General features: G+C 39.0%; 5 protein-coding genes across 14 annotated transcripts; 4 read left to right on the top strand and 1 right to left on the bottom strand.

The window, feature by feature from the left end:
• The first annotated feature begins 1,099 nt into the window (after window positions 1-1,099).
• LOC129585709 (uncharacterized) lies at window positions 1,100-5,103 on the top strand. Its single transcript, XM_055478503.1, has 8 exons — window positions 1,100-1,358; window positions 1,598-1,932; window positions 2,333-2,466; window positions 2,622-2,803; window positions 2,910-2,979; window positions 3,426-3,636; window positions 3,865-4,156; window positions 4,678-5,103. The coding sequence occupies exons 1-8, from the start codon at window positions 1,235-1,237 to the stop codon at window positions 4,959-4,961; spliced, it is 1,632 nt and encodes a 543-aa protein (XP_055334478.1). The 5' UTR covers window positions 1,100-1,234; the 3' UTR covers window positions 4,962-5,103.
• On the bottom strand, window positions 4,990-9,316 carry LOC129585710 (cytochrome P450 2C15-like). The gene is made up of 10 exons (XM_055478504.1): window positions 8,912-9,316; window positions 8,533-8,781; window positions 7,943-8,014; window positions 7,660-7,776; window positions 7,140-7,327; window positions 6,868-7,036; window positions 6,492-6,749; window positions 5,841-5,987; window positions 5,466-5,597; window positions 4,990-5,312 (listed from the first exon to the last, which is right to left on the bottom strand). The coding sequence occupies exons 1-10, from the start codon at window positions 9,003-9,005 to the stop codon at window positions 5,266-5,268; spliced, it is 1,473 nt and encodes a 490-aa protein (XP_055334479.1). The 5' UTR covers window positions 9,006-9,316; the 3' UTR covers window positions 4,990-5,265.
• A 918-nt stretch (window positions 9,317-10,234) lies between these two features.
• LOC129585844 (uncharacterized) lies at window positions 10,235-11,196 on the top strand. Its single transcript, XM_055478726.1, has 2 exons — window positions 10,235-10,759; window positions 11,059-11,196. The coding sequence occupies exons 1-2, from the start codon at window positions 10,235-10,237 to the stop codon at window positions 11,194-11,196; spliced, it is 663 nt and encodes a 220-aa protein (XP_055334701.1).
• A 23-nt stretch (window positions 11,197-11,219) lies between these two features.
• Window positions 11,220-14,384, top strand: LOC129585712 (golgin subfamily A member 7-like). 6 transcript variants are annotated; one of them, XM_055478508.1, is made up of 5 exons: window positions 11,220-11,771; window positions 12,791-12,920; window positions 13,536-13,688; window positions 13,853-13,987; window positions 14,059-14,384. In XM_055478508.1, coding segments are annotated over exons 1-5 (441 nt in total). In that variant the 5' UTR covers window positions 11,220-11,769; the 3' UTR covers window positions 14,080-14,384. The 6 variants fall into 6 exon arrangements, with proteins under 6 accessions (XP_055334483.1, XP_055334481.1, XP_055334485.1 ...); XM_055478506.1 differs by having other exon boundaries at window positions 12,814-12,920; XM_055478510.1 differs by having other exon boundaries at window positions 11,223-11,771; window positions 12,783-12,920; window positions 13,536-13,635.
• A 1,934-nt stretch (window positions 14,385-16,318) lies between these two features.
• LOC129585954 (inositol hexakisphosphate and diphosphoinositol-pentakisphosphate kinase 2-like) lies at window positions 16,319-23,674 on the top strand. 5 transcript variants are annotated; one of them, XM_055478894.1, is made up of 22 exons: window positions 16,319-16,337; window positions 16,741-16,954; window positions 17,196-17,561; window positions 17,860-17,924; window positions 18,006-18,269; window positions 18,550-18,790; window positions 18,862-18,930; window positions 19,112-19,164; window positions 19,227-19,368; window positions 19,500-19,617; window positions 19,694-20,149; window positions 20,231-20,388; window positions 20,451-20,567; window positions 20,648-20,687; window positions 20,755-20,827; window positions 20,903-21,111; window positions 21,361-21,742; window positions 21,805-21,913; window positions 21,984-22,202; window positions 22,281-22,377; window positions 22,480-22,650; window positions 23,139-23,674. In XM_055478894.1, exons 2-22 carry the CDS (start codon window positions 16,868-16,870, stop codon window positions 23,453-23,455), a joined length of 3,753 nt encoding a protein of 1,250 aa, XP_055334869.1. In that variant the 5' UTR covers window positions 16,319-16,337; window positions 16,741-16,867; the 3' UTR covers window positions 23,456-23,674. The 5 variants fall into 5 exon arrangements, with proteins under 5 accessions (XP_055334869.1, XP_055334868.1, XP_055334866.1 ...); XM_055478893.1 differs by lacking the exon at window positions 16,319-16,337 and adding an exon at window positions 16,412-16,476; XM_055478891.1 differs by lacking the exon at window positions 16,319-16,337 and adding an exon at window positions 16,499-16,590.
• Window positions 23,675-24,018: the final 344 nt, after the last annotated feature.

Consider the following 24,018-nt stretch of genomic DNA (forward strand, 5'->3'; position numbering starts at 1 on the left):
TTGGTTTTATAACCGTACAACTGTATGCGCAGTCACTTATACCTACCAGTAGATCTCGCCAAAGACAACACGTTCCGGTTAGAGTCTAGTCTGAAATGCAAAAAAACATCTCCGTATTCTGTCGTCCCACCATTTTAGAAAGAACTTCCTATTAAGACAGCTCGCACGTACAACTTCATATCTTTATGAGTGACACAAAACTTACAAGAGACTTTATGAAAATCCCCTTGGGAACTTTAACAAGGCTTATCCAGATTGGTCCAAATGGAACCAATAATTTTAATGCATTTATCTGCATATCAAATGGAAAGCGTACATGCGATTTATTAATATTACGTAACATTTCAAACGCTACTCTACTGTTTGTATGTATATAAATTCGCAATTAGAATAACCCATATTGTGCGGCATTTTTTACTTCCTGCAACGACCATCGCTGAGCAGGGGCTACCCTTACAAGAAAAAAACTATAGTATACAACTTAATAACCAAAACTAGAACCAGTTATGGACTGTGCTTTATGCGAAAGGTTGAAAAAGTCCACAATAAACGCACTTTGCAATCTTGATATACAACTGCAGCTTGTTCTTTGTTTTAAATTAATTCAGGATGTATTTACATTTTAAAACGCGAAACACGGCGTGCGCTGAATTAATCTTATCCAATTGCCAGTAATATAATTAATTCCCGTGTGTGCCAGATCGAAACGTCCTTCAGTATCAAATCTGAATTTTTATTTATAAGTTCGCCTTGACCGTGTTTGGAGCTAGATTAAGTGCCTGTTAAATCATCTCGGTAACCGTCTACGCAACGGTCTGCACGGTTTTGATTATTAATGTGCAAACTTTTACACTGTTACCAGTTCCTATGTATAAATAAATATAGATCATCATGGCTTTCGTAGTCCTCGCAACTATTAGAGCAGTGAAAATAACTAGATTAAACACCACCTGCTGGCTGTACTGTACAACGGTGTGAATGAGTAACAAGAACAAAATAAATAAATCACTATGTAAATCCAGTGTCAGGGAAAGACGCGATTACTGACGGTTTTACCGGTTTGAGGATATCACACTTACTTAAAACAGTTACGATCAAACTTTGCGCCTTTTATTTTGCAACTGCTGTAATTTGAAGCCGAAGTCTATCGATTTCAAAAGTTTTGGTAGATATCTACCACTAGGATATACATAATCATATTATACGGTCTGCAGGCTTATACGTACTTTCAGTAATGGCGAGAGGAATTATTTCTGGAATGTGCTGGCACAACGTTATCGGAAATTCCTTAACCTATGTTTTGCTGGCTTTAATTTTTAATATATCGCATGCAGCAAAACTTTCCAATAGTAAATTATGTGAGTACCGCACGGTTTTGACCTTTGATTGTATAACATTTAGCTGCGTACCATTTTTTACAGTGCATAGATATTAATATATATGAGTATTTGTGTAATAAGTAACAATCCGTGCACGGCTTCTTCTGGATATTTGGCATTTATAAGTGTTCAACATGAACAAATTATACATAGTATTACTCGCTTTAGTCGCTTACAGTGCTTAACATTATTAACGTTAGTTAACTCTTTGTTCGTAGTGCCAACGGATGGAACAATGTGCGGACAAACGAAAATGGGGTTCAAATTTTCTAAATCAGAACTGATAGATAGATTTAAAGCTTTGTCCGATAACACTAAAGATCCCGTGGAAGTCGTACAGATTTATGTGACCGGTCAAAAACTGGATGCCATCTGTTTGTACGATCCGGTAATGGTGGAAGAGCGAAAGTCAATAAACGCGGCCATTACGGAATTTGAAGACGGAGAACGCGGCATTAATATCTCTGCCAGTCCGGAAGTGATCAGCTTAGGAAGCTGGTTGCCGTATTTCGTTCGAGATAAAGCTGAAGCGTGTGTCACTTCCGTTAAAGCGGTAACTATGTACAGTACGTATTTGAGCAAAAATTAAAATTTTTCCGAAAGGCAGCGCTACTGTAGTAATGGAACCAATAATCTATTTATAGCCATAAAAACTAAAACAAATGGTGAAACTTTTACGCAGATTTAATTTTGCACTTAATTATATATCAGGTAAATTAAGAAAATTGCCAAAATCAGAAAATAGTGACTTCGATTTTTTGAAAAAAGAATTCGAACTAGTGCTATTAACTAGTTTGTACGTACAAACATGAGACTGAATAATAGTTAAAAGTGTTTTATAGGAAACAGAATTATTGCTCATGTTTTGTTTGGCAAAGACGTACCGGCATTCTGTTAAACAGATCAGTCAAAGTGGAATTGTAATCAAATTAACACGTAAATTCTTTTTGTAGGATACGATGGTATATTTTCAATCAGAAATCAACATTGAGGTGATTGCGCCACTGTCTCAAGCCGGAGCAAAACTTCGTCTGAATCTGCACTGCGAAATGCCGGGACCACAAACAATAAAAACTGATTTAAAAGTGTAAGCGGAAAAGTACAGTAAATAAAGGAACTGCTGTTGCTGTTAATCGAGATTTGGTATAGAATTACGTATAACTGTAAAATCAAAACTTACCAGAGTTTTACTTTTCTGTATTAAATAAATCGTTTGCTATAAACATTCACAAACTATGATAGGCACCGAGTAGATCATATTGGATCAGCCGTTGGAGAAATCCCTTTTTCCGAACTGATCCAAATGAAGTTTGTAAATCCTTCCGATCCAACGATGGCGCTGACCGAAGTCTCACTCGACGAGCCAGTAAGGCTGGTTTTGTGGAAAGTGCGCCAGGAAGATCGATCTACGCTGAGAACATCAGGTAACATTACTTTGGAAATGTACTTATGTAGAAAAATAAAGTTGTGCGAAGCCCACGTACATCATGGACGACGCATGTAAGTGAACTGTAAAATTGTAATTTGCAGTAATTCCAATGCATTGTGAATTACAAGGCGATCATGACAAAGCGGTGAGAGTGACCTTTGTTCAAAACAGGTACGTGGTGTATTGTTTCCATACCTCTGCAGCGATGCACGAGGTTAGTTATACGTCTGAATTTAATGGAGCATCTTTCTCAGATTAAAATCAGGTTACAACTAAATTAAATGTAAAACCGTGAACTAGTAACAAAGAGTGAAATATTATGAGCGAGTTTCTTAGGAATAAGAAGATCACTTCTTTAGTATATGCATGGCATTGACTATGTTGTTAGCATATGAATGATTAATTCACAAAGTTTGCACAGCTATTCTAATCAAAATTGTTTTTTGACATTTGGTACGTGTACTACGAGTATCAAACTTAACCAGCAAGTTCAGTATCAGAATTATCCATCATTCATTGGTAAGTGAATTAAAAACTAGCATGAAACTTTGAATAACACAGAAATTTCGAATGTCCTATCATCAACACAAAAATTAGTTGGCTCTTAACTATTGTAGCTGTCAAGTGAAGACACCGGCTGAAATTATTACGAATGTAATGACCAAAAAGACCGATGTTGACGGGATGGAATTTCGGGAAGTCTTCTGGACCGATTTTAAAGCCTTTCGCTTTGATGGCAGTACAGGCTTGGTGGCCAGTTGTACGATTCGCGTGTGTTCCAAAACCCATCTTGCTGATTGTCAGAACCGAATGGGACATAATGGACTGGTACGTCCTAGCAGTCTTATAATTTCTTACTGCATCGGCTTAATTAACGAAATATCAAGTTTCTGTATACATCGGAACTTCATGTACATGTGCAATAATGGCGCGGTTTCGCAAAAACGATATAAATTAATTTTTTCAACAACAAAGTAATTTATATGTGCACGATGGCAGCTGCAGCTAACACATTTAACATGTTAAATAATTATTATTGTTATCTGTAATTTATAGCCATGTTTTGACGAAGGAAGCATCCAGGAAATGAGCGAATACCCGTCCATAACCGGCGAAAGTGCCGATTTACCTGCAGTCGAAGGTCGTGCCATCGAGCAGCCGAACCCAGAATTAGAGCTCTTCCGTTTGGCCTATCCAAGAAAAATTATTCCAGCGCCACCGCAGCGGTCTCGACGGAGCGCTTTTGGAGGCGAAAGTGGGGAATACGTTACCATTAAGCAACGCTTAAATGTTGTACCTCATACGTCGGTGGCTTCTCAAACGCAATCCAAAGCCCTGGAAATATCAGGTTGGACTATCGCATTTACAGTCTGTTCCTCATGAAATGATCAAGAGCAAATAGAACATTCAACGTTTATAAACTGTTAATTTTGCGCCTTACTGATTGTTAATGTTGTATACCCGTTCGGCTACGCAAAACAAGAAGGGGTTAATAAAATTATCCTGTAATTATTCTGTCAATCCAAAATAACTAATCCTTTTTCTAAGCAAAATTCATCCGTATAATATCCCATAGGCTGGCATATCCGCCATTTTGAAATTATACTAGTTAATAAATAGCATAACCACATTATACATACGAATATTTATTATTAAACGACAAACTAATGATGAGTGTGCTGTGCCTACCTACAGCAGTTTATACACATCTAGTTTATTATGACTGTTAGGCAACCTTTTGAATTTTTTGTATTTTTACTCTTTGTGTTAGGTTTTGTATTATTATTTGTACTGCATTATATTTTTACACTGATTGCAACATATCAGCAATATGAAATTTCACAGTTAGTCACAGTTATCTGTTTGCAGAAGCTAACCTGTTACATCAACCCACGGGAACGGCCTTCCTGCACAGCGATTCAGCAATCAGAAAGCCGGACTACATGTGTTTTCAGAGTTTCGTCATTTACACCGTAGCTGGCATTACCAGCTGGATTTTCATTTTTGTATGCATTGTGATTATAGCTTTAATACGGTATATAAGAAAACAGAGAAAATCGGATACGTTCTCTGATAAGGAATGCCAAAGGTCCGTCTCGTCCATTGATACGGCGGTCTCTTTTGCAGACCGGCAGCCCATTCGATTTCGGTAGAACTTTTAACTTTACTGCTTACACATAATTATTCGTTATGGCAGTTGCGTTATTCCTTGTTTTAGTTTGTTATTTGTATTACTGTAACTTAAGACATTATTCTCATGACAGAACCGAAGTCAGTATAAATGCTTCATCAATTCAAATAAGCACGGTACATAACAGGAATACTGATAACTCTATAGGATCTGGGGAAAAAAAGGTCAAAATTAACAAAGTGCGCATTAGAAGACAAAAACGACAAAGATCCGCTGCAGTGACCACGAACGTGAAGCTCTGTGTGCCGGTGTTTGGTCCTTCTGGTTCACGCTCTTGGGCGAGCAATCATTTCGAAATTTTGAGGACCAAGAACTGCAATTACGTACTAGTATAGCGGAGGTATAGCATGGCTGTTGTTGTTAAGAAATAATGTGCGAGCTCGCACCAATGAAAAATAAAAAGGCTGTTGCCATTTAGCAAACACTAGCAGTAAAGTACAAAAATCGATCAGAAAATTTTTCGTACTTGATGCAATCACGGGCTCCATTGAAGGTGGGTTTTCTGGATCGGGCAACAAAGTGAAGTTCTGGACTATTGCGGCAAAAAACACGAACACCTCCATTCGTGCTAATGGTTCGCCTAGGCAGGCACGCTTGCCTATGCACAAAAGAAATTTGATAATTATTGGCTTAATCAATTTCTTTAGTCTTAACCTTAAGTCAGCCAGAATCAACTAATGATTAGATACAATTTTCAGGACATCTTTGGGCGACCTACAAGTACACCACATAATCATGCGGCTTATAGTTTAATTAACTGATAAACTCCATTGTCTGCGGCGAATAAACGCTATAAAGTGCAAGAAACAGCAGCGATCACGAAGAATGCTGCTCTACGCACCAACGGAAAACGGTTGGACTTCGTCAACCAAACTTTGGATAATTCTTTCATCGTTATCCAGGAACCGTTCCGGCATAAATTCTTCAGGCTGTTTCCATTTTTGAGGATTGGAAAAACAATGTGTTAAAATTGGCCAGACCTCGGTATCTGTGAACAGGAATTTATATACTGCATGGTAGAAAAAATTAACTCACCAAATGAAATCGTTATTTCGAAATCAGATTATTGTGGGTGTTCATTGACAAAGATGTCGATCGTTTATGCTTATGCCTTTTCACACAGAATTGAGTCATAAAGTTTTCCGCTAAATCTTCTGCTAGGCACATAGACTCAGTGAGTAGTCAGTTAGATTTTGCACTTAACGTTAACATCTATCATAAAAGATTTCAGTAGGGCAGCATTTTCGTAGTCAAAGGGTTTTTAAAAATAACCAGTAAAAACCTTTTCACTGACCAGCAAGATACAAAGCTACAGTATAAGCTAAAACCTACTGCACCGATTGCTGCTGCTCACAGTAGGTATTTTATCTGCTGTGCTGAACACAACAGTCAACATGCTGGGTGATCTTGTACAATACACGTACTCATTGTTAGATGCCTATATAGCTATACAGGTGTTACAAATAAGTTTTATTAAAATTCGTAAACTTACCTTTGGGAATGCAGTAGCCATCCACCTGAACGTCTTCCAAAGCGCGATGGGGAACGCCAAAAGGAATAAAGCTGGTAAATCTAAAGATCTCGGTAATGACTGCGTCTGTATATGGGCACTTGGGTTTGTCCGTGTAATTTGGAAACCGTTGCCCTATTGTTTTGTCAATTTCCGCCTGCACTTTACGCTGTACGTGAGGAAACTTGATCATGCAGATGATTGACCATTTCAGGAATGTCGTGGTTGTTTCAAAACCCGCTGTAAACCAAAGACATTTTGCGAAACTAAGCAATACAAACGTACCGAGCCAAGTTGTACATTTGGGATAGGGCCGGGATGCACTACTGAAAGCGAATTAATTTACACGAACACGTACCAATGTAAAGGTCACCCAGGTTTCGTACCAATTGCTCATCAGTAAAGGAAGCGCTACCACTAGCTTGCTTTGAATAAAATGCATCGATGTAATCGCGAATGTGGTTATTGTCAAAGGACTTTTTGTGGTCCAGTGCCAAATCTTTCAGTACTCCCAGTGCCTCTTTTACCTGCAATAGTATAATACGGATAGGAATCCGGATAGGCATATTCAAATAATAGCGCCATCTCACTTATCTCCTAATTCCAATAAAGTGTAACTTGCATATTTACCCGGTCATTTACTCCTTGAAATCGCTTGGTAAAAGGAGGGATATGACGCAACCATGGGTAAACTTCAATGGCTGCCACACCAAAAACTTCGGCCAGATTTTTATTGATATGTTCAACGAACATCTTGAAACGATTATCATTCTCTTCGAATGTATCACCGAACAACATAAATGCGATGACGTTGGAAACTGAAACAACAAAAAGTGGGACCTCGCCGTATTGATAAAAGAAATCTAGGATTAGGCTTTTAATATCGAGTCAGTATTAAATTAGTCGATCCGAAGGATATTTTGGATCCGGATACTACAGTCCAAATGATCGCTGCACCAAATTTCTTTTGCTACCAATTTAATTCATAATGGGAACTGTTCCCGTACAATATTTTTCCGTACATATGTATGTTAGTGCTTGGTATTGCGCGAATATTAGCTTTAAAACGAGAGATTTCGAAAACAACAATTAAATTAAAACTACTATAATAATGTTTAGGAATAAAACTTGCACGTACAATTTTACATACCGGCATTTGCTAATGGGAATCGAGGGTTAAACGGTTGCCCAGATTGGTCTTTGAATGTCTGCAGAAGTGCAGCGGCTTCTTTTTGGATGCAGTCCTCTCCAGCTTGCTTACCGAATCCTGTTCATAAATGGTGCTTAACCGACAGATGTACCGTTATTATACAATTTATTAAGTCATAATGACAATATCGCAGTAAAAGTTTGCCGTATTACCGTAGTTTGTATAACTATGTAACCTAAAAATACATAAAATTAATAGATCGAGCTGAAACTGTTATACCAACCAAAGTCTCTTAGGGCAGTAAGCGAAAAGCGTCGTTGTTCTTTCCAGAGTTCTCCATCACTGAGCACAATTCCTGTAGTAAAAGTATAGATAACTGGTAATGCCTCGGACAAGTCTTTTTCTTTGCAGCACCATTTGAGCATCATCTTACGGTGTGCATTAAGTATTAGAACACAACTATTACGTATCATACGGATGCTAAGGGAGAAAAACGGGAGAAAAACGCTCTTAAAAAAACTTAACGAGGCTACGGGAGAAAAACGCTCTTTTGAGTTTTTACTCCAGCGCCTTAGCATTGAAATACAGAGGGGAAATGCTTTGTCTGTTACGTCGACCGTCCCACGTTCGGATGGTCTTAATGCTGTTTACTTTGTTTTGTAATGTTTGCGAATGTGATGTTTAAAATTCTAGCTAATAAACAACTCAATAAAATCTGCGTATCATACTACTAGCGGGTAGTAGTATTGCAAATGTACGTCGTATAGACAAAAAATGCAGAATTAAGCTAACATGTTTATCCTTATGGTTATTTTGCTGTTTCGTATTTAAACGCCAAGTATTTGCTGCTCATGTTTTCTGTTCTACAAATACCATGTACGATGTCAATATCCAATAAAGGAAGAAGGCCTTTCTGGCTGCGGCCACTGAGTCTGTCATCTTTTAGCAGCTTGCGAATCAGCTCCATGTCGTTAACGGCCAGACAGAATCGGTCACCAAGAAAAAATGTGACCATCGAGCCGTATTGTTTCGCCCATTTCCGAAACGTTTTGTCTGGACGCTTAGGGTCAATGGCGATGGTACCCAAGATTGGGAATGCTGGTGGACCAGGAGGAACGGTTCCTGCAATGTCATCAACGACAAAGTCGTTACACTGACCAATTGAGTGCGGTCATTGTCCAGCAATGTGAGTCACCAGGTATTTATTAAAACACATCTTACAGTTAACAGTAAGCCTAAGCACAATACCCACCATTAAAACGGTCCCACATACGCCGAAAATAGTTTCTGCTTTGGAAGCAAAAAAGTAGCACAATTAGGATCAATAATAATACTACGACGCTCATTTCGATGGCTTTCTCAAACTAGCTGCTGAAATCGGAAGTCGTGGTCGTAAGTATAATATAGAGGTTGAGTATACCGTCGATGCCGGTAACCAGTAATAATGGAAACGACAGCCTTAGTAGTTAAGGCCGGTCACAATATTATTATTATTATTATTGATCAGGGCAGCGCCGAAATAATAGCAAATCTGAACCACTGGTACAGTACTTCTAGTCCACCTTAAAACTGTGATATTGTAGTTCGCTAAATTAGCTGCAGTACTGAATCAAAGCCTTGAGCAACTAGAAGTTACGTACTTTGTAACATACTGCACTGGCAGTAATACCAGTACCCTGATTTGTTTGCTTGCATTATAAGTTGGAACCCTGGCGAGGAAAAGGACCATCAATCGTGTTCGAGACCGCCCCTCGAAGGTTATGTAACACAAGGTCAAAAATGATAACGCCAGCAAAATTATCAGCATTCTATGCACACTGCGTAAAAACTAACCAGTAAAAGACTAAAATGCTGTACCTGTTGTCAGCAGGCTGCTGTTAATGTACCGCTTAAAAGTAAGTAAGAGACGTGCATAGTCATACGTACCGGAAGTTCACAGCACGTATCATAGGACCTGTCTGTCGTACTCAGGTATAATAGAATGATCTTATGTGAGTAAGAACTCGTTTTAACAAGTTCAAAGAATCGGTTTCTTGCTAGTTGCCACTTTCGCTGTCTATATCTGCGTTTGTAACGGAGTCATTCAAGCAGAGCTTAAATGACTCCCTTCACCAGATTGAATAAAACAAGATTTCTGATCCCCGTCTTTACGATCATTATGATTAAGTATTAGAATGTCCGTTGGTGCAACCATTATTGAATAACGAACTTCCACCTTTGCGTATCTTGTTAAATTTTTATTTTGTTGGGAGTACTTTTATCGACCTTATTATATGTACAGAGTACTTTATACATCGGTGTTCGTGTTCGTATTGCAATAACTATTGGCTATTGCATGCAGTATGTGGACGATATTCACCAGTGCCGAATGGCAGAAAGTGGAAACCGCTTTCAAAGCAACAGAAATCACGTCGCTGACCGATATCAAATTCTTGATCAGAACATTAGGCAACATTCCGCAAAATGAAGACCTGTCATCCTTAGATGCCTTAAAAAACGAAATCGATCTCGTTTTGATTTTAACCAAATCAAGGACTATGCATTAAAACTTCCATGTTTCTTTCCTTCCCTATCCATGCCATGCCTGGTCGACAAGAAAGTCCTGACGCGCTCCGAAGTGCTTTGTCTGTTGTGCCATATGACCTTATGTTCCCTAAAAAAACGACCCCAACATCCGTGGTGGATAACCTTCGAAATTTGGTTGCGTGATGGTCAGTGCTGCGCGATTGCCTATTTGCACACACTCTTCGTCTATTTTTCCAGGTCTTTTGCCGCGAAGATCCCTCTGTGTGGAGAAATAGTTTTTCAAAAAAAAGTCAGCGGTGCTTTGCCGTTGGATGTCTTAAAGCAGTGTACTTTCAGTAGCGTGGAAGTAAAACTGGATGGAGCGATTGGCGATCTTCCGCTGCCGGAAGTTGATTTCGCTAACAAAAATATCGGCTACGGTAAAACGGGAACGCAAGAAGAAATGATTTTCGGTTCCACACCGGAACTATGTGTCGCCATGCTTTTTTGTGAAGCCATGAAGGACAACGAAGCGATCTTCATGAGCGGTGCATTTAAAGTGGCTGAGTTAAGCGGGTATGGTTTGGATGTTTCGGTTGGTTCGTTTCCCGAACACTAGGGCGGCCCCGGCATATTATCGCTATGGATGCCTTGCCACTTTTTGGTAGACCGTTCCGGAAGCAGTTCGAAGAAGACTGCCTGAATCGAGAGCTTTTAAAAGCATGGACAGGATTTTCACTGGTAAAGCCTCCGGCAACAATCTGCACTGGTCATTGGGGCTGCGGTGCGTTTGGCGGAAACATGCAACTTAAGGCGCTTGTCCAGCTTGTCGCCGCCTCGATATGCGGTTGCAGCTTGGTGTATTACTGTTTTGGCAACGATTTGTTTGCAAAGAGTTTCATCACGTTCCTGTCGTTTCTTTCTTCCGGTGATGTGTCGCCTCATCTTTTGTGGGAACGTCTGAAACATTGCGAAGTAAAAGAAGGGGAGGATTTATTCCTACATCTTCAAACCAAAATCGAATCGGCTTGATTATCGGATACGTGCGGCAAGATAGAGCACGTCGTAAGCACGATAGTTGCTACTTCAAATGTAAATGGTGTAACAAAAGTTTTATGAAGGACAAACGTTGGTAAAGCCCAAAGAAATTCCCTCGAAACAATAAAGACTTTTGCAAACGTTTGTGATAAGTAATAAAATTAAGTCGTTTGTACGCATTACGCAAATAGAGCTTGTTGACGATTAACACTTTACGGTTTACAACTTCCAATTCATTGCGAAATCATCTACTGTGTAATTGTAAGCTGAAGTGCTGTGACTAGGCAACACGTCAACAAGCATCGAATAATCTACGAGAATATAGTAATTGTCAAATTGTCGTAATAAGACTTTTCATGCGTGAAAACGCCATTCGGCAACAAACGATAATTTTCGTTGTTGTACTGTACCGCTGTAAACACTCAATTTCGATTCAGGAATTCGCAACCATGGAAGCTTAGATGTCTAGTAATTCTGTCCAAAAGTTTATTGAGGTCACAACTATTTTAGAGCATTTTTTTCCTCGAGAATGTTGATGCTTTATGCACAAGCCAGCAATGAAACCCAATGTAAGTACGGTACGAGCAGGGTCCTTTATATCGAGCGTTTTAATGAGCACCGCAAATCGTTGTGACATCGCGGAAAACTTCGAAACTAGTTCGAAGTTATTATTTTCCTTTAGATCTAGGAAGACTATTATTCTATATCTATGCGCGAGTTATTGGTAACGCTAATTGCGACGGCAATGCATGGCGCGCGCAATATAAACATGCATACATAATTGTCAACATAGTAAACATATTAAGTTAATATGTTATTTTAATAAGTTATTTTAATAAGTTATGTTATTTTATTTATTTTTATGTTAAGTTAATATGTTAGTTATTATTTTTTCTAATAATCTAATTTTAGTTAATAGTTAATATTATTAACTATTAACTAAAATTAGATTATTAGAAAAAACATTTTTCATTAAGAAGAGCTAACAACGCGTATCACCTCTGGATAATTTCCTTAGAGAACCTGCATTTTGCCAAAGTTTTACAGATATTGCGCAGCCGTGCCCCTTGAATTCCTTTACCTTAATATAAATAACAGATTTTAAGGCTTGGGTTATCAGCGCAATGAACAGTCATTAAAACAATGATGTCTTAAAATGTGCGAGCGTAATAAATTTTTCGGAATGTTCAAAACAACCATTCAAAATTATTATATAAATTTTGATACCGATACGAGCTATCACTTGATTTTCTTTATACACGTTTATATACGAGTTCTCTTCATATACTCTTTTTGTGTTTATATACGAGTGCATACTATTATTATTATTATATTGTTATTATTATATTGCACTACAGTAGCTATACTCGTACTCTATTCACTGAGATATTTACCATGCAGTCTATTGGAAGTTTTTGTTGGCATTTTAGAAAATTTTACATTTTTTTGTTTGATTTTATGAAGTAAAAGTTACCTAAACTAGAAATCGAACCCAGGACACACAATATTTTTAAATATTAAATGTATGATTAAGATAATAACGTGCGATAAGTAAAATTCTGTTGCAATACTGCGTATAGGTCGGCAGGTACATTCCAATTTATCCAACAGCCTCACAACCACTTCCTCGTCGACATCGTGTGTTCATAGAAAGGGACTACTCTCAAGGATTAACCCTGCGATTTTCCAGTGTTTTCCCCCAAGAGTTAGAAAGAAAGGCAAGATTACTTGTGATACTTAGGAAGAAAGTTAGTATTTAAAAGTAAACTTTCTTCCTAAGTATCACTTTGTTACTAGAGGAGTTTTGTTACTTCGTTTTTATGACGTCTCTTCCTTGATATGATGAAGGACAGATTCATCTTTTGTCCAATTACAAAGACGAAAAGTTTAGGCGAAATTAAACTAATAGTAAGGATACTCGTACAGAAAGGTGCAAAATTATATAACCAATGTTGTACCGTACGATTATTTATTATTAAACGATACTGTAATGTACGAAGCAGCTAGTTTGAACAACTAATTTTTTACGGTTATACTGTACGTGTACTTAATTGAAGCGAAACGGTGCCTACGAATTTAAATCAAGATGCCACTCGTACAATTATTATGTACCGGGCTGTACAACGAGTACAATACTCGTACTAATAAGCATGCTAACTGCTAAAGAAAACCCTTTTAATAGGTAATTTTAAGTCTGACAGCAAAGTTAGTTATGTACTGGCAATAAAATTAACGTCAGAGCGTTATATATTGCAGGTAATAATCCTGTGAGTAATAAGAAAGTGCGTGTAATTATTATTATAAACGACTAACGTCGTCTTTGATAATTTTAGATGAGCAAGGAAGATTTCGAATTCGTAATACATGCATTCAACGATTTGTATGCAAGAGCAGAAAGGATCACTTTTGCAACGATACTGGAAAATGTGGCTAGTATGTTGACTTGTCATACCATGCTACTGTGCTGTGATACACAGTTTCAGCAGGTATACTGAATACCGCAAACTGACATAATTTATATCTGTTGCTGTATTTATTATGGATTTTAAGTCTCTTATATCAACTGCAGGTTAAAAACGTAAACTGCATTTACTTACTTTATGAAAGCGGCACTTAAAAAGTATGAATTCATTAATATGTTTATCTACAGGCGATGCGGCAAGTACAAGTGTTCGTAGAGGAACAGAACGAACAAATGATTCGCGCTGGAGCTCTAATTACACTGCACGATCCAGCCGAAAGACATTTTCGGATGGTAGGACACCTTATACTTCAACATATAGGAGTGCGTTACATGTTTTCGTAGCACCATAATATATGTATTTGAGTACATTAATTAAGTGAATTAATTTGCAGTTTGAAATTGAATATGACTGAAAATGTGGAGTAATATGGCTTCCATCTGTGATAGACCTATATTCCCATCTGATGACCTTTTATTGTTTTAGTGATGTCGCATTGCTGTCTGTGTATTTGCATGTGCAGTTATGACTAGATCAAGCGGATTTCAGTACTTTAATAGCGACTATAGTGAAAATTTTTGTGAACGAGTTAACTGGGTTTTGCAACTGTTTTTCTCCACTTACTCCTTAAAGCGGAACAGATGTTGCAGATCTAGATAACAATATACAATTTTAACTTCCAAGTTTGTGTGTTTAGCCAATTCCGGTATAAATAAAATGTGCTGGTACAAACTAATAAAATCATTCTGAATTTAAACCGTAAACGCAGACTGCCATTAATGGCTCCTTGGGCAGCCACTCACGCACACTAAGCAATGTTAGGACTCAACTTAGGACTCACGAGGCCAATTTTCAGGAACGAACACCTTCTCTGCCTCATGAGCAGATGAAAGCGGAAGAAGATATTCTTATGGCCCTTTTAGGTCCTTTTCCTGTGTTTTCTGCTAACCAGCCCTGCATAAGCGTGAGACATCTCTAATGAAAGATTTCCATCAAATGTTCTAATCACAATTCATCTAATGTTTAACACCCAGTGAAACCACACCGGATGCTTTTTTTCACACGGCTGACCATGGTGAGTGCTGTATAATTAAGCCTACTACCTGATTCTTATGACCTTACTTCTTGATTTCTATTCCAGGTATTCCTAATTCGAGGTACAGCATGTCTTCCTTTAATACTTCCCTTTCTTTCCGACCTACTAAAACAATGGATATAAGTACAGATATTTACTTAAATAATGAAGCTGAATGGGTGTCAAAGCGTCGTTCACTTCGTGTAGAATGTATAAAATTTTATATGCTATATCACGTTAAATCACTACTCTAAACAGAGTTCATTTCTCACGGATTTTCGTATTACACAGCCAGATTCTGCGAATTACGGTGGAGTGCAAAACTGTAGTATCTGGGAAAGGAATCTTTAAACTGCAATCTTACAGTTAAAACAATCATGAGTACACACAGACGACAGAATGTTCTGACCGGAAACACCGGTAGCAAAATCAACCAGTTATGCGGTGCTATCCGTCGGCGCAAATATAATACTGCAATTATTTGACTACGCTTAAGCTGAGTTTCTACTCGTTTGCACCCCTCTTGCGAGAAAAAACACCACTGCGGACTCGTAAACAGTTCTATAGTGTACGTTACTGCTTTTGGTGCTCAAAACATTGAACTACACCGATTTAAACTCAAAATGTGCGCGAAATAACCGGCTGCTGTACTATCACCGAAAAAAGTTTAAAAACTCGGACGCGTCAAATAATTCACCTATCTATCCGACTCCGACCAAATTTACCATTATGGTAAATCTATATCTAAAGATCATTCTGAACCATTATGGTGATGATACCTTAAAAAACACAGATGCAATGAATTTTCGAAAATTTTAAACTCTTATAACTTGGTCAATTTACATCTGACCAGCTTCAATTTTGGTTCAGAATGTGTATGAGAATTTACTCCATGTGATGGAGCGATCGAACTTGGGGTCGGATAAAACACCGAATTATTTGCCCCACATTTGCTATTTTGAGAAAACGAATTTTTTGTGAACGGTATAGACTAGGCTGGGCAGCAAACCTATTCTTGGTGCGAGTGCTGCGCATTCTGTTGTGTCCCGGCCTCTTTGGGTCACGTATTGTTTCAGCTGAGCAGGAATGACACTCAAGCGCCGGTGGTGAATGGAGATGGAGATGAAACAGGGCAATAAATTTCATTGTTCTACCTGATCATTTATGATAGCGCGCGTATCTTCTGGTTCTTATACAAACATTTGCTGCCGCTGATAATTTCGTGGCTTGTGGTCAGCAAACTTGCCATCCCGCCAGAACAGAGATGTCTCCTCTTCTGTGCAGTATTAAAACCTTGTAAACGGTTTCTGCTCGATCATAGTTTTTAAAATAGGTAACGGTGTACAATTTTTTCGTAAAAGCTTGATTCACATCAGTAGATAGAGAAACGAATTCTCTATCGATTCCTGTGTAATTTAAAATGGCGTAATGTGAGTAGAAATTCACCTTAAGTACAAACACGGTGAGCTTGTACAATAATTTTTTAAGGATTATTGATTCTCGCAAGTAAAAACTCAATGGCTTACAATAAGCCATAATACCGGCGTACGGGAAATCCTCGATCGGATGCTTTTTGGATCGGCTCACAAAATTGTTGGGTAATAACTAATACCTGTAGACAACTCGTCAGCTCTCATCGGTAAGGAAAATCCAGCTGGCTGTGCGAGAAACGTTGGGCGTTATAAATCAGAATTGTAAAACAGCCGGCTTCTCCATATGCATATCATATTCCAAGTGGTAAATGACTGACGGCAGTTTTCCGCTATCCGGTTCAGTATTGTAAAATGCATCCATACTTCTACTTTTGATATGGATTGTACAATATTATTCAAATTCGATAGACTCAATAGCGTACGACAGATTATTATTCACGACATTGTATGCAGTAAGGAAGTTCAGGAGCTCAACTTATGCTCCAGACAGTAACAAATACTAACAATATTGAACAGCTTTGTAAGCTGCGAACGAATTTTTTTCTGATATTGGTATCTTTTTGTCTAGTTTAATCCGTTTTGCTGTTGTCTGAAATCTGCAAAAAATCTGACAATTCCCCGCATATCTTTTCTGGCTATCCAGCTGATGGAACATTGGATGGGTATGGTGGTACCAGCATTCTTATCACCACAAAATGTCAGAAAAGACAGACATGAGCGAGAATACCAGGAAGGACATCCGTTCAGGATCAGGACCCGACGGATCCCCTACATTTCGACTGGTAACCTGTTTCTTGTGATTTTTCATAAGTGCGATTTTCCTACTTATGCTTTTTTGTGTAAATTTATCGCAATTGAAATTTTTTTGTTGAAGTTAAGTTTTAAAGCATTAAAACATCATGACGCTTTATTACGTCACTACGACTGGCAGGCGCCGTCATTAAAACGTTTGCAGCTGAAATACGGCTTTATAGCTGTCTTCATTGCCGATTCGGAATGCTCCAGTGTTTTGATAATTCTTAGAATGGATCTGACGGCAAAGAACTGCATGTGGACGACGATGCGATCGTGCCGTTGCTGGTGTCGCACAACAGCGTATCGGACGACAACAGCGCGTTGTCCGTTATTAAAAGCCACTCTGTCTCCGGAGGCCATCCTAGTAGAAAGACCCGTTTCACGGTGTCCAAAGTGGCGGAGGATGTGCTCCTGCGACGGCAGAGTGCGGACCGATCGTCCACGCTGTCCGTTAACACTGCGAATAAAACAGGACCCAATACGGAAAGTGTTTCCGTCGTGCCCAACGGGAACACAGCCACTGTTTCTGGAGGGAATGCGTTTGCTGCGTTGCCGTTTGGAAAATCCGACCGTGTTGAAGACAAAGAAGCAAAGGTACCGTTCGCAAAGGATTACTGCAGTGATGCAAATCATGCAATGATCGGATGCAACAGTATGTTATTTTACTTTCTAATAAGGTTTTTAAATGGTGCCATAATCTAAATAGGTAACTTTGAACTGCGTTGTTTGAGCAAAATGCTTTACGTTGAATGTCGAGAACGTCATTACCGTTTTCGGTTTAAGTTGGTAGAAATTGCTTTTTTCATAGAATGTAGTTAGTTTTCTCTAGATTCGCTGTAAAATAATTTTGCCTCAATTTTGCCTTGTTAAGTGGGTATTGATTCATTTATAGGTATCGATTGCCTTAGAAAAAACTACGGAATCTGGGATGATCCACGAGCCGTTTGTGTTTTTGGGGTATGTACGATGGTTTGTGGGTACCTTTTTTGGAATCTTTGGAATTCTTGTTTCAAGAAAACAAGCTGTTTTCGATTACAGAGTGTGCGCCATGGCGAAAAAAGCGCGATCGAAGTACATGACGGAAATCCTGTCCAGGATAACACAGGAATTCGAACAGATCAAGATGGTGATTTTCCCAGAAAATGTTATTATGAATGAACCGGTGGAAAAATGGCCCACTTGTGATGCCTTAATTTCATTTTATTCCGGCCATTTCCCCTTGGATAAAGCGGTCCAGTATGCCAAACTTCGACAACCTTTTCTGGTTAACGATTTGGAAATGCAGTATGCTATTCAGAACAGGTGCAGTATTTTGCCACTTTTTTGCTGTTTTATTTCGCCCTCGCATTAGTAATTTGTATGTTTGACGCGTGAAAGTTTTTTTCTTCTTCTTTATCTGCATTGTTCCGTGCTGCATGCTTCTTAGCTGTGATATTCGATAAACTGTGCTGGCTAATTTGTTCGTATTGGATATTCTTGGTAGCGACAATAGTATCGAGTACTGGTATGATTGGAAGTCTCTCCATTTTGCTGTTTGTTGACTTTTGGGTAATTAAATTTGTTATGGTGATATGTTCTGCAGGCAAAAAGTGTACGAAATTCTGGAAAAAGCGGGCGTGGAGGTTCCCAGATATGCTGTACTAGATCGGGACTGTGGAGACCCTAGTAAAGCACGGTTGGAAGAATTCGATGACCATATTATTGTAAACGGAGTGCAGTTTAATAAGCCGTTCGTGGAGAAGCCGGTGTGTGCAGAAGATCATAACATCTACATTTATTATCCCACATCGGCCGGGAGTGGGAGTCAGCGTCTGTTTCGAAAGGTGAGGAAATTTTTGTGTGGTTTGCGTAGTCTTATTCGCTTCGATATGGTACATCAGATTTGTTGTTAAAGATCGGCACAAGAAGCAGTGTGTATTCCAACGAGAGCAGAGTTAGACAGACTGGATCGTACATTTATGAGGTAATAGTATCCACGAAATAGGATTGTTCCGTTTAAATGTTCTGTCGCTCGCGTATATATTATTGCATCAGGCTGAGTTCATTATACCAGAGTCTTTATAATGAGCTGTGTAATTATAGTAACCGGTTAACTGCTTTGGAATTTTGTCTTGATATTCGTACACATCGGCAGCTCTGTTTAGGAGTTTATGCCAACCGATGGTACGGATGTCAAAGTTTACACCGTTGGACCTGAGTAAGTTAAGTCTACTGCATAGCCTTGTTCTTAAAATTTTTTCATAGTTGTATTTTTTTAAGGTACGCTCATGCCGAAGCTAGAAAATCGCCAGCACTTGACGGTGTCGTTGAACGAGATAAAGAAGGAAAAGAGTTGAGGTTTCCCATTATTTTGAATAATGTGGAGAAGCTGATCGCTCGACGAGTCTGCATTGCCTTTCAGGTGACCTGAATTCTTTGTATTCTCAGCATTATTATTTACCTGTACTGTCTATTTTTGTTGGAATTTCCCATACAGCTGATGTGTGGGATTTCTATGTCTTCGTATGAGTACCGCTTTCTTTTTTCATATAGCAAGCAGTCTGCGGTTTTGATCTTCTTCGGGCCAACGGTCGCTCCTATGTCTGTGATGTGAATGGATTCAGCTTTGTCAAGAATTCCATGATCTATTACAACGATTTTGCGAAAATCGGTTAGCGTATAGTTAAGAAATAAAAATTTCTGAAATTAATGTTCAGAAATTGAAATTCTTTGTTTTGTTCTTGCAGTTGCCAATATGGTCTTACGGAAATTGGCACCTGAATTGCATATTCGATGGTCTATGCCTTATCAACTGGAAGATCCTCCTTTTGTCACAACCACGTTGGGCCAACTTATGGAATTGCGCTGTGTAGTTGCTGTTGTACGGCATGGAGATCGAACTCCTAAGCAAAAGTTAAAGATGGAACTTCATCATCCTAAATTCATTGATATGTTTTTGCGGTTTGGTGGAACGTTTGATGATAACGGTCGGGAGATTAAATTAAAAAGACCTTCCCAGCTGCAGGAAGTTTTGAATGTGGTACGAGATCTACTGCTCAATCACCGCAGCGAAGCCATTGTCAAGGAGCGCCGTGCGAAACTCGTTCAACTGAAATCTGTGTTAGAGATGTATGGGCATTTTAGTGGGATAAATCGAAAAGTACAGATTAAATATCTTCCACTGGATTCGCCAGATCTGCCAGGTACGAGAACACTGGAGTGTTTGCACGCATAGGGCACGCGTATGTAATTGGCCGTTTCCAAACTGGTGCGTTTATGTATAGAATCGGCTGTGCCAGCCGTGGCAGATACTGCTAGCCCTGTTACGACTGGATGCCTTCTCCTAATAATGAAGTGGGGAGGCGAGTTAACTCCGCTTGGGAAATATCAGTCGGAGCAGTTGGGGCAGATGTTCCGATGCATGTATCCAGGGTCTGGAGAAGTATGAACCACACTGCAGCTAGTATCCCATCATTAAGTAACTCATGTTCTAAATTGTCTTAGGCGTCCATGAAACGAGGACATGGGCTTCTTCGACTTCACAGCACCTTCCGCCACGATCTCAAAATTTATGCATCTGACGAAGGCAGAGTGCAAACCACAGCTGCAGCCTTTGCAAAGGTACGTATTGTCAGTGTGTATTGATGTTGCATCTGCTCTGCGTCTGCATTTTTCCTGCGTATGATTTTTGCTGGTTTTAGGGTTTGCTCGCCCTGGAAGGGGAACTGACCCCGATACTAGGTACTTTGTATATCTATTGCCATTTTTGGATCAATGTATCACAGCAGTTTTTGTTGCTGTTTTATAGTACAAATGGTTAAAAGCGCAAATACGAATGGATTGCTGGATAGCGACTTGGACGCACGAGATCACGAAAAAGCGTAAGTTTTCACATAATTAATTTTTGGGGTCTGCACATATCGTTGACGACTGGCTAGTTTTGCATTTTTTTACAGAGTTAAAAAGACTTTGAGGGCCATAATGAAAAGGGATAAAACCTTTTCGGATGAGGATGTGGTAGCTCTAAACCCGACTAACTCCCCGGCTATCAAAACGGCCATGGAGGCAATCAAGAATCCGGTTATGTGCTGTGGAGAAGTCCATAAATACATAACCGAGTTAAATAAAGCGATCAAGGAGAAGGCAGCAAATACCACTGTTGAACGTGAGTATCAGAATTATTATGTTATTGTACGTGCAATTGCGAAGACGAACTGGGCGGTCCATACTAAATTATAATTGGTTTCGAAAAACAACTTTCCAAAATCATATGATACTTAGTAAAGGTACTTACACGTTTACTTTCAGAGAACATTGATGCGGTAGTAGATATTTGGAAATGTGCCTGTTAAGTGTTAATGGAAGGTGATTGTGATATTTTTTTACCGTAATACTGTAATTGAATATTTTTCAGTGCCAATGCTGTACGCCGGTGAATCATGGGAACTCCTTCAACGACGTTGGGGCAAACTTGAAAAGGACTTCCGTCTGCAGGATGGCAGTTTTGATATTACGAAAATCCCTGACATCTATGACTGTATACGTTTCGATATGCATCATAATCAGTGGATAAGTCGCCTGGGTTTTGCTAGCAAACTGTTTGCCTTGGCCAGACATTTATCCGATATCGTTGTTCCTCTTGAATACGGAATAACCGCGAATGAAAAACTGGCTATCGCTCAAGGAATTGCCACACCGCTGCTGGAAAAAATTCGTTCAGACCTGCGACAAGTTGTTTCGCAGACAGATGATGTGACATCCAAATCTAACGAAAACTCCAATAAACTGCATCCTAGGTTAGCGTTTTATTTTACCGCAAATTTTTATTGGTGTTGTTTGAACTGGGTTATCTGTGTAGGTATACCGATTCTTCCTCCGGTCGTCTTGTCCGAAGTAGGCTGTATTTCACCAGCGAAAGCCATATTCATTCGTTAGTGAACATTTTGCGCTTTGGTGGTTTATTTGAGGCAAGTCGTTTAGGAACAATATAGAAGCGCTGTGTTCTGCTTTGTGATTTTGTTTTCTAATTAATTCCAGGAGAATGATAAACAATGGAACCGGGCATTGGAATATCTGTCAAGAGTGCCGGAACTCAACTTCCTGACTCAAATAGTGATTATGCTGTACGAAGATTCAAATAAAACCATCGATTCGGATGATCGTTTCCACGTGGAGCTTCACTTTAGCTCGGGAATGCTCCGTCGATCTGATTACAAGGACATGCATGGTGGTAAAAATCGTAGAAATTCTATCCAGGCAAGGCATTGCGAAATTCAACGCAACAAAAAAATTTGCCGGTACTTTATTTGAAATACGTTTTTCGTGTATTGCTAGAATGACGATTTGGAAGTTTCCACCACAGAATCAGTCAGTGATGGTGCTCCAAAATCCACATCTTCGAAAACCATTCTCTCTGTACCTTCGAATGATGGTAAGCTAGCATATGCAGATTCTGTGGTCTGGTGGACTTTATTGTATTTCTCATCGATTTAGATTTTCACGACTAACTGAACTGCGATGTGTAATTTTACAGAAAAAGCGGACAATGGGCCGACAGCGGGATATTTTAAATCCAAAAAAGACCGCTTAATTGCGAAAGTTCGAGAGCTCGGTATTATAAAAAACCGAATTTTCAGCACAGCAGTTATTAAAGGCTTGGATCAAAGCGCACATGCTCATGCGTCTCCGTTGGACGATGAAGACGGTACTCGTACATATTATTGCGTACGAGCACATTGATATAAATTATTTATTAGGTGACCACTCGGTTCACAGTTTTTCTGCATTAGATTTTACTTCGTGCACTGCCTTTTGCGCACTCTACCTTGTGTACTATTCACTCCTTCACAACCTTTTCAGTTTTTCGCTTTTCACGTTCTTCCATGGGCGGAAGTGGGAAAGGACTTTGCGATTTATTTCAGTTTGTTTAAATTAAGTACTTAATAAGTAAAATCCGTTTCGCACTCGCGAATAAACGCTGTTAACGGATTTAAAGGCAATACCGCAAAAGGTTGTGCATGGAGGGAAGGTGATGCAAAGGTAGTGAACGGAGTGGTCACCTACTTATTAGTCAGTAATGTAATGACAATATCTTGTTGTTTCGTGCTGTATTGTACACGATGATAGCCTGACAATAAGATTTGCGCACGCCCTTGCATATATGGTAATTATATAAACAAAAATGTTTTTCAGAAACCAATATTTTCCATGTTCCAAACGTCAAATCTTTGGAAACACTCCACAATGCCCTCTCATTCCGAGAACTGGACAGGTTTATGTTGAAAATTCTGCAAACTAGTTATCGTTATCCATCCATCACTTCGGACCATTTGCGCAATTATTCCATAGAAATTCCGGAACCGCTTGTACTAAAAAACGCTCCATTAAGTGCTGATATCCCTGACATTAGTTTCCCCACCAACTATGGAATGTTCCAGTTCCAGAATCGTTTAGCTGTGCAACATTCACAGGCTGCTTTGGCGACGGGCAACGATGATGCCGTGTATTAAGTTGTCTTTCTTCCGGTTACTTTGCCGGTGCAAATTGTGTATCGAATGGTCCAAATTGTTGCTTTCCGAATTTTGTGGATCTAATCATTGTAAAGCTGTGTGAATCAGTGTGATGTATTTGTTATATGACTGCAAATTTTGATTGTTACGTTAGAAAAATTAAACGTGAATTTTTGTTGCGAAAAGCAGATAAAGTTAAAAGAAATTCTGCTGGCTTCGCCTTGCAGTGCATAAGTATGATAATAATTTACAGTAGAAGTACTAATCACACTACATACATACAGATCGAGACCGTGACCATCCCACTTTATAATCTCCTTGCCGTTCTGGGCAGTGGGCACCAGTGCATAATAATTTAATGTATCGTATTTGAAATTTTGAATACGTACTGTAATTGAAATTAATAAGTACTCAACTACTCATGACTTTGAGTGGAACCTCTTTCAGGATACAAAACGATTACTTGGTAGCTTTAATGCGGAATCTGCAGATTTTGCTATCTAATAATTTATCACATTATCACATCGAATGAAAAATCTACGTAGTTTCACAAATTCTGGGTA

This window comes from Paramacrobiotus metropolitanus, unplaced genomic scaffold, assembly GCF_019649055.1.
Source record: "Paramacrobiotus metropolitanus isolate TYO unplaced genomic scaffold, Prichtersi_v1.0 Parri_scaffold0000018, whole genome shotgun sequence".
Classification (NCBI taxonomy): Eukaryota; Metazoa; Tardigrada; class Eutardigrada; order Parachela; family Macrobiotidae; genus Paramacrobiotus; species Paramacrobiotus metropolitanus.

Excerpts from the sequence above, each read along its gene's own strand:
- LOC129585709 (XM_055478503.1), top strand. The coding sequence starts at position 1,235 with ATGGCGAGAGGAATTATTTCTGGAATGTGCTGGCACAACGTTATCGGA. Across the intron at positions 2,980-3,425 it reads GTGACCTTTGTTCAAAACAG|CTGTCAAGTGAAGACACCGG; the intron begins GTACGTGGTGTA and ends TAACTATTGTAG. Across the intron at positions 4,157-4,677 it reads CAAAGCCCTGGAAATATCAG|AAGCTAACCTGTTACATCAA; the intron begins GTTGGACTATCG and ends ATCTGTTTGCAG.
- LOC129585844 (XM_055478726.1), top strand. The coding sequence starts at position 10,235 with ATGCCATGCCTGGTCGACAAGAAAGTCCTGACGCGCTCCGAAGTGCTT. Across the intron at positions 10,760-11,058 it reads GGTATGGTTTGGATGTTTCG|AGTTTCATCACGTTCCTGTC; the intron begins GTTGGTTCGTTT and ends TTGTTTGCAAAG.
- LOC129585954 (XM_055478894.1), top strand. The coding sequence starts at position 16,868 with ATGTCAGAAAAGACAGACATGAGCGAGAATACCAGGAAGGACATCCGT. Across the intron at positions 16,955-17,195 it reads GATCCCCTACATTTCGACTG|AATGGATCTGACGGCAAAGA; the intron begins GTAACCTGTTTC and ends GATAATTCTTAG. Across the intron at positions 22,203-22,280 it reads ATCGTAGAAATTCTATCCAG|AATGACGATTTGGAAGTTTC; the intron begins GCAAGGCATTGC and ends GTGTATTGCTAG.
- LOC129585712 (XM_055478505.1), top strand. The coding sequence starts at position 11,745 with ATGCACAAGCCAGCAATGAAACCCAAT. Across the intron at positions 11,772-12,782 it reads AGCCAGCAATGAAACCCAAT|GTCGGCAGGTACATTCCAAT; the intron begins GTAAGTACGGTA and ends TACTGCGTATAG. Across the intron at positions 13,689-13,852 it reads GTGATACACAGTTTCAGCAG|GCGATGCGGCAAGTACAAGT; the intron begins GTATACTGAATA and ends GTTTATCTACAG.
- LOC129585710 (XM_055478504.1), bottom strand. The coding sequence starts at position 9,005 with ATGAGCGTCGTAGTATTATTATTGATCCTAATTGTGCTACTTTTTTGC. Across the intron at positions 6,750-6,867 it reads CCTGGGTGACCTTTACATTG|CGGGTTTTGAAACAACCACG; the intron begins GTACGTGTTCGT and ends TTTGGTTTACAG. Across the intron at positions 5,988-6,491 it reads TGGCTACTGCATTCCCAAAG|ATACCGAGGTCTGGCCAATT; the intron begins GTAAGTTTACGA and ends TCCTGTTCACAG.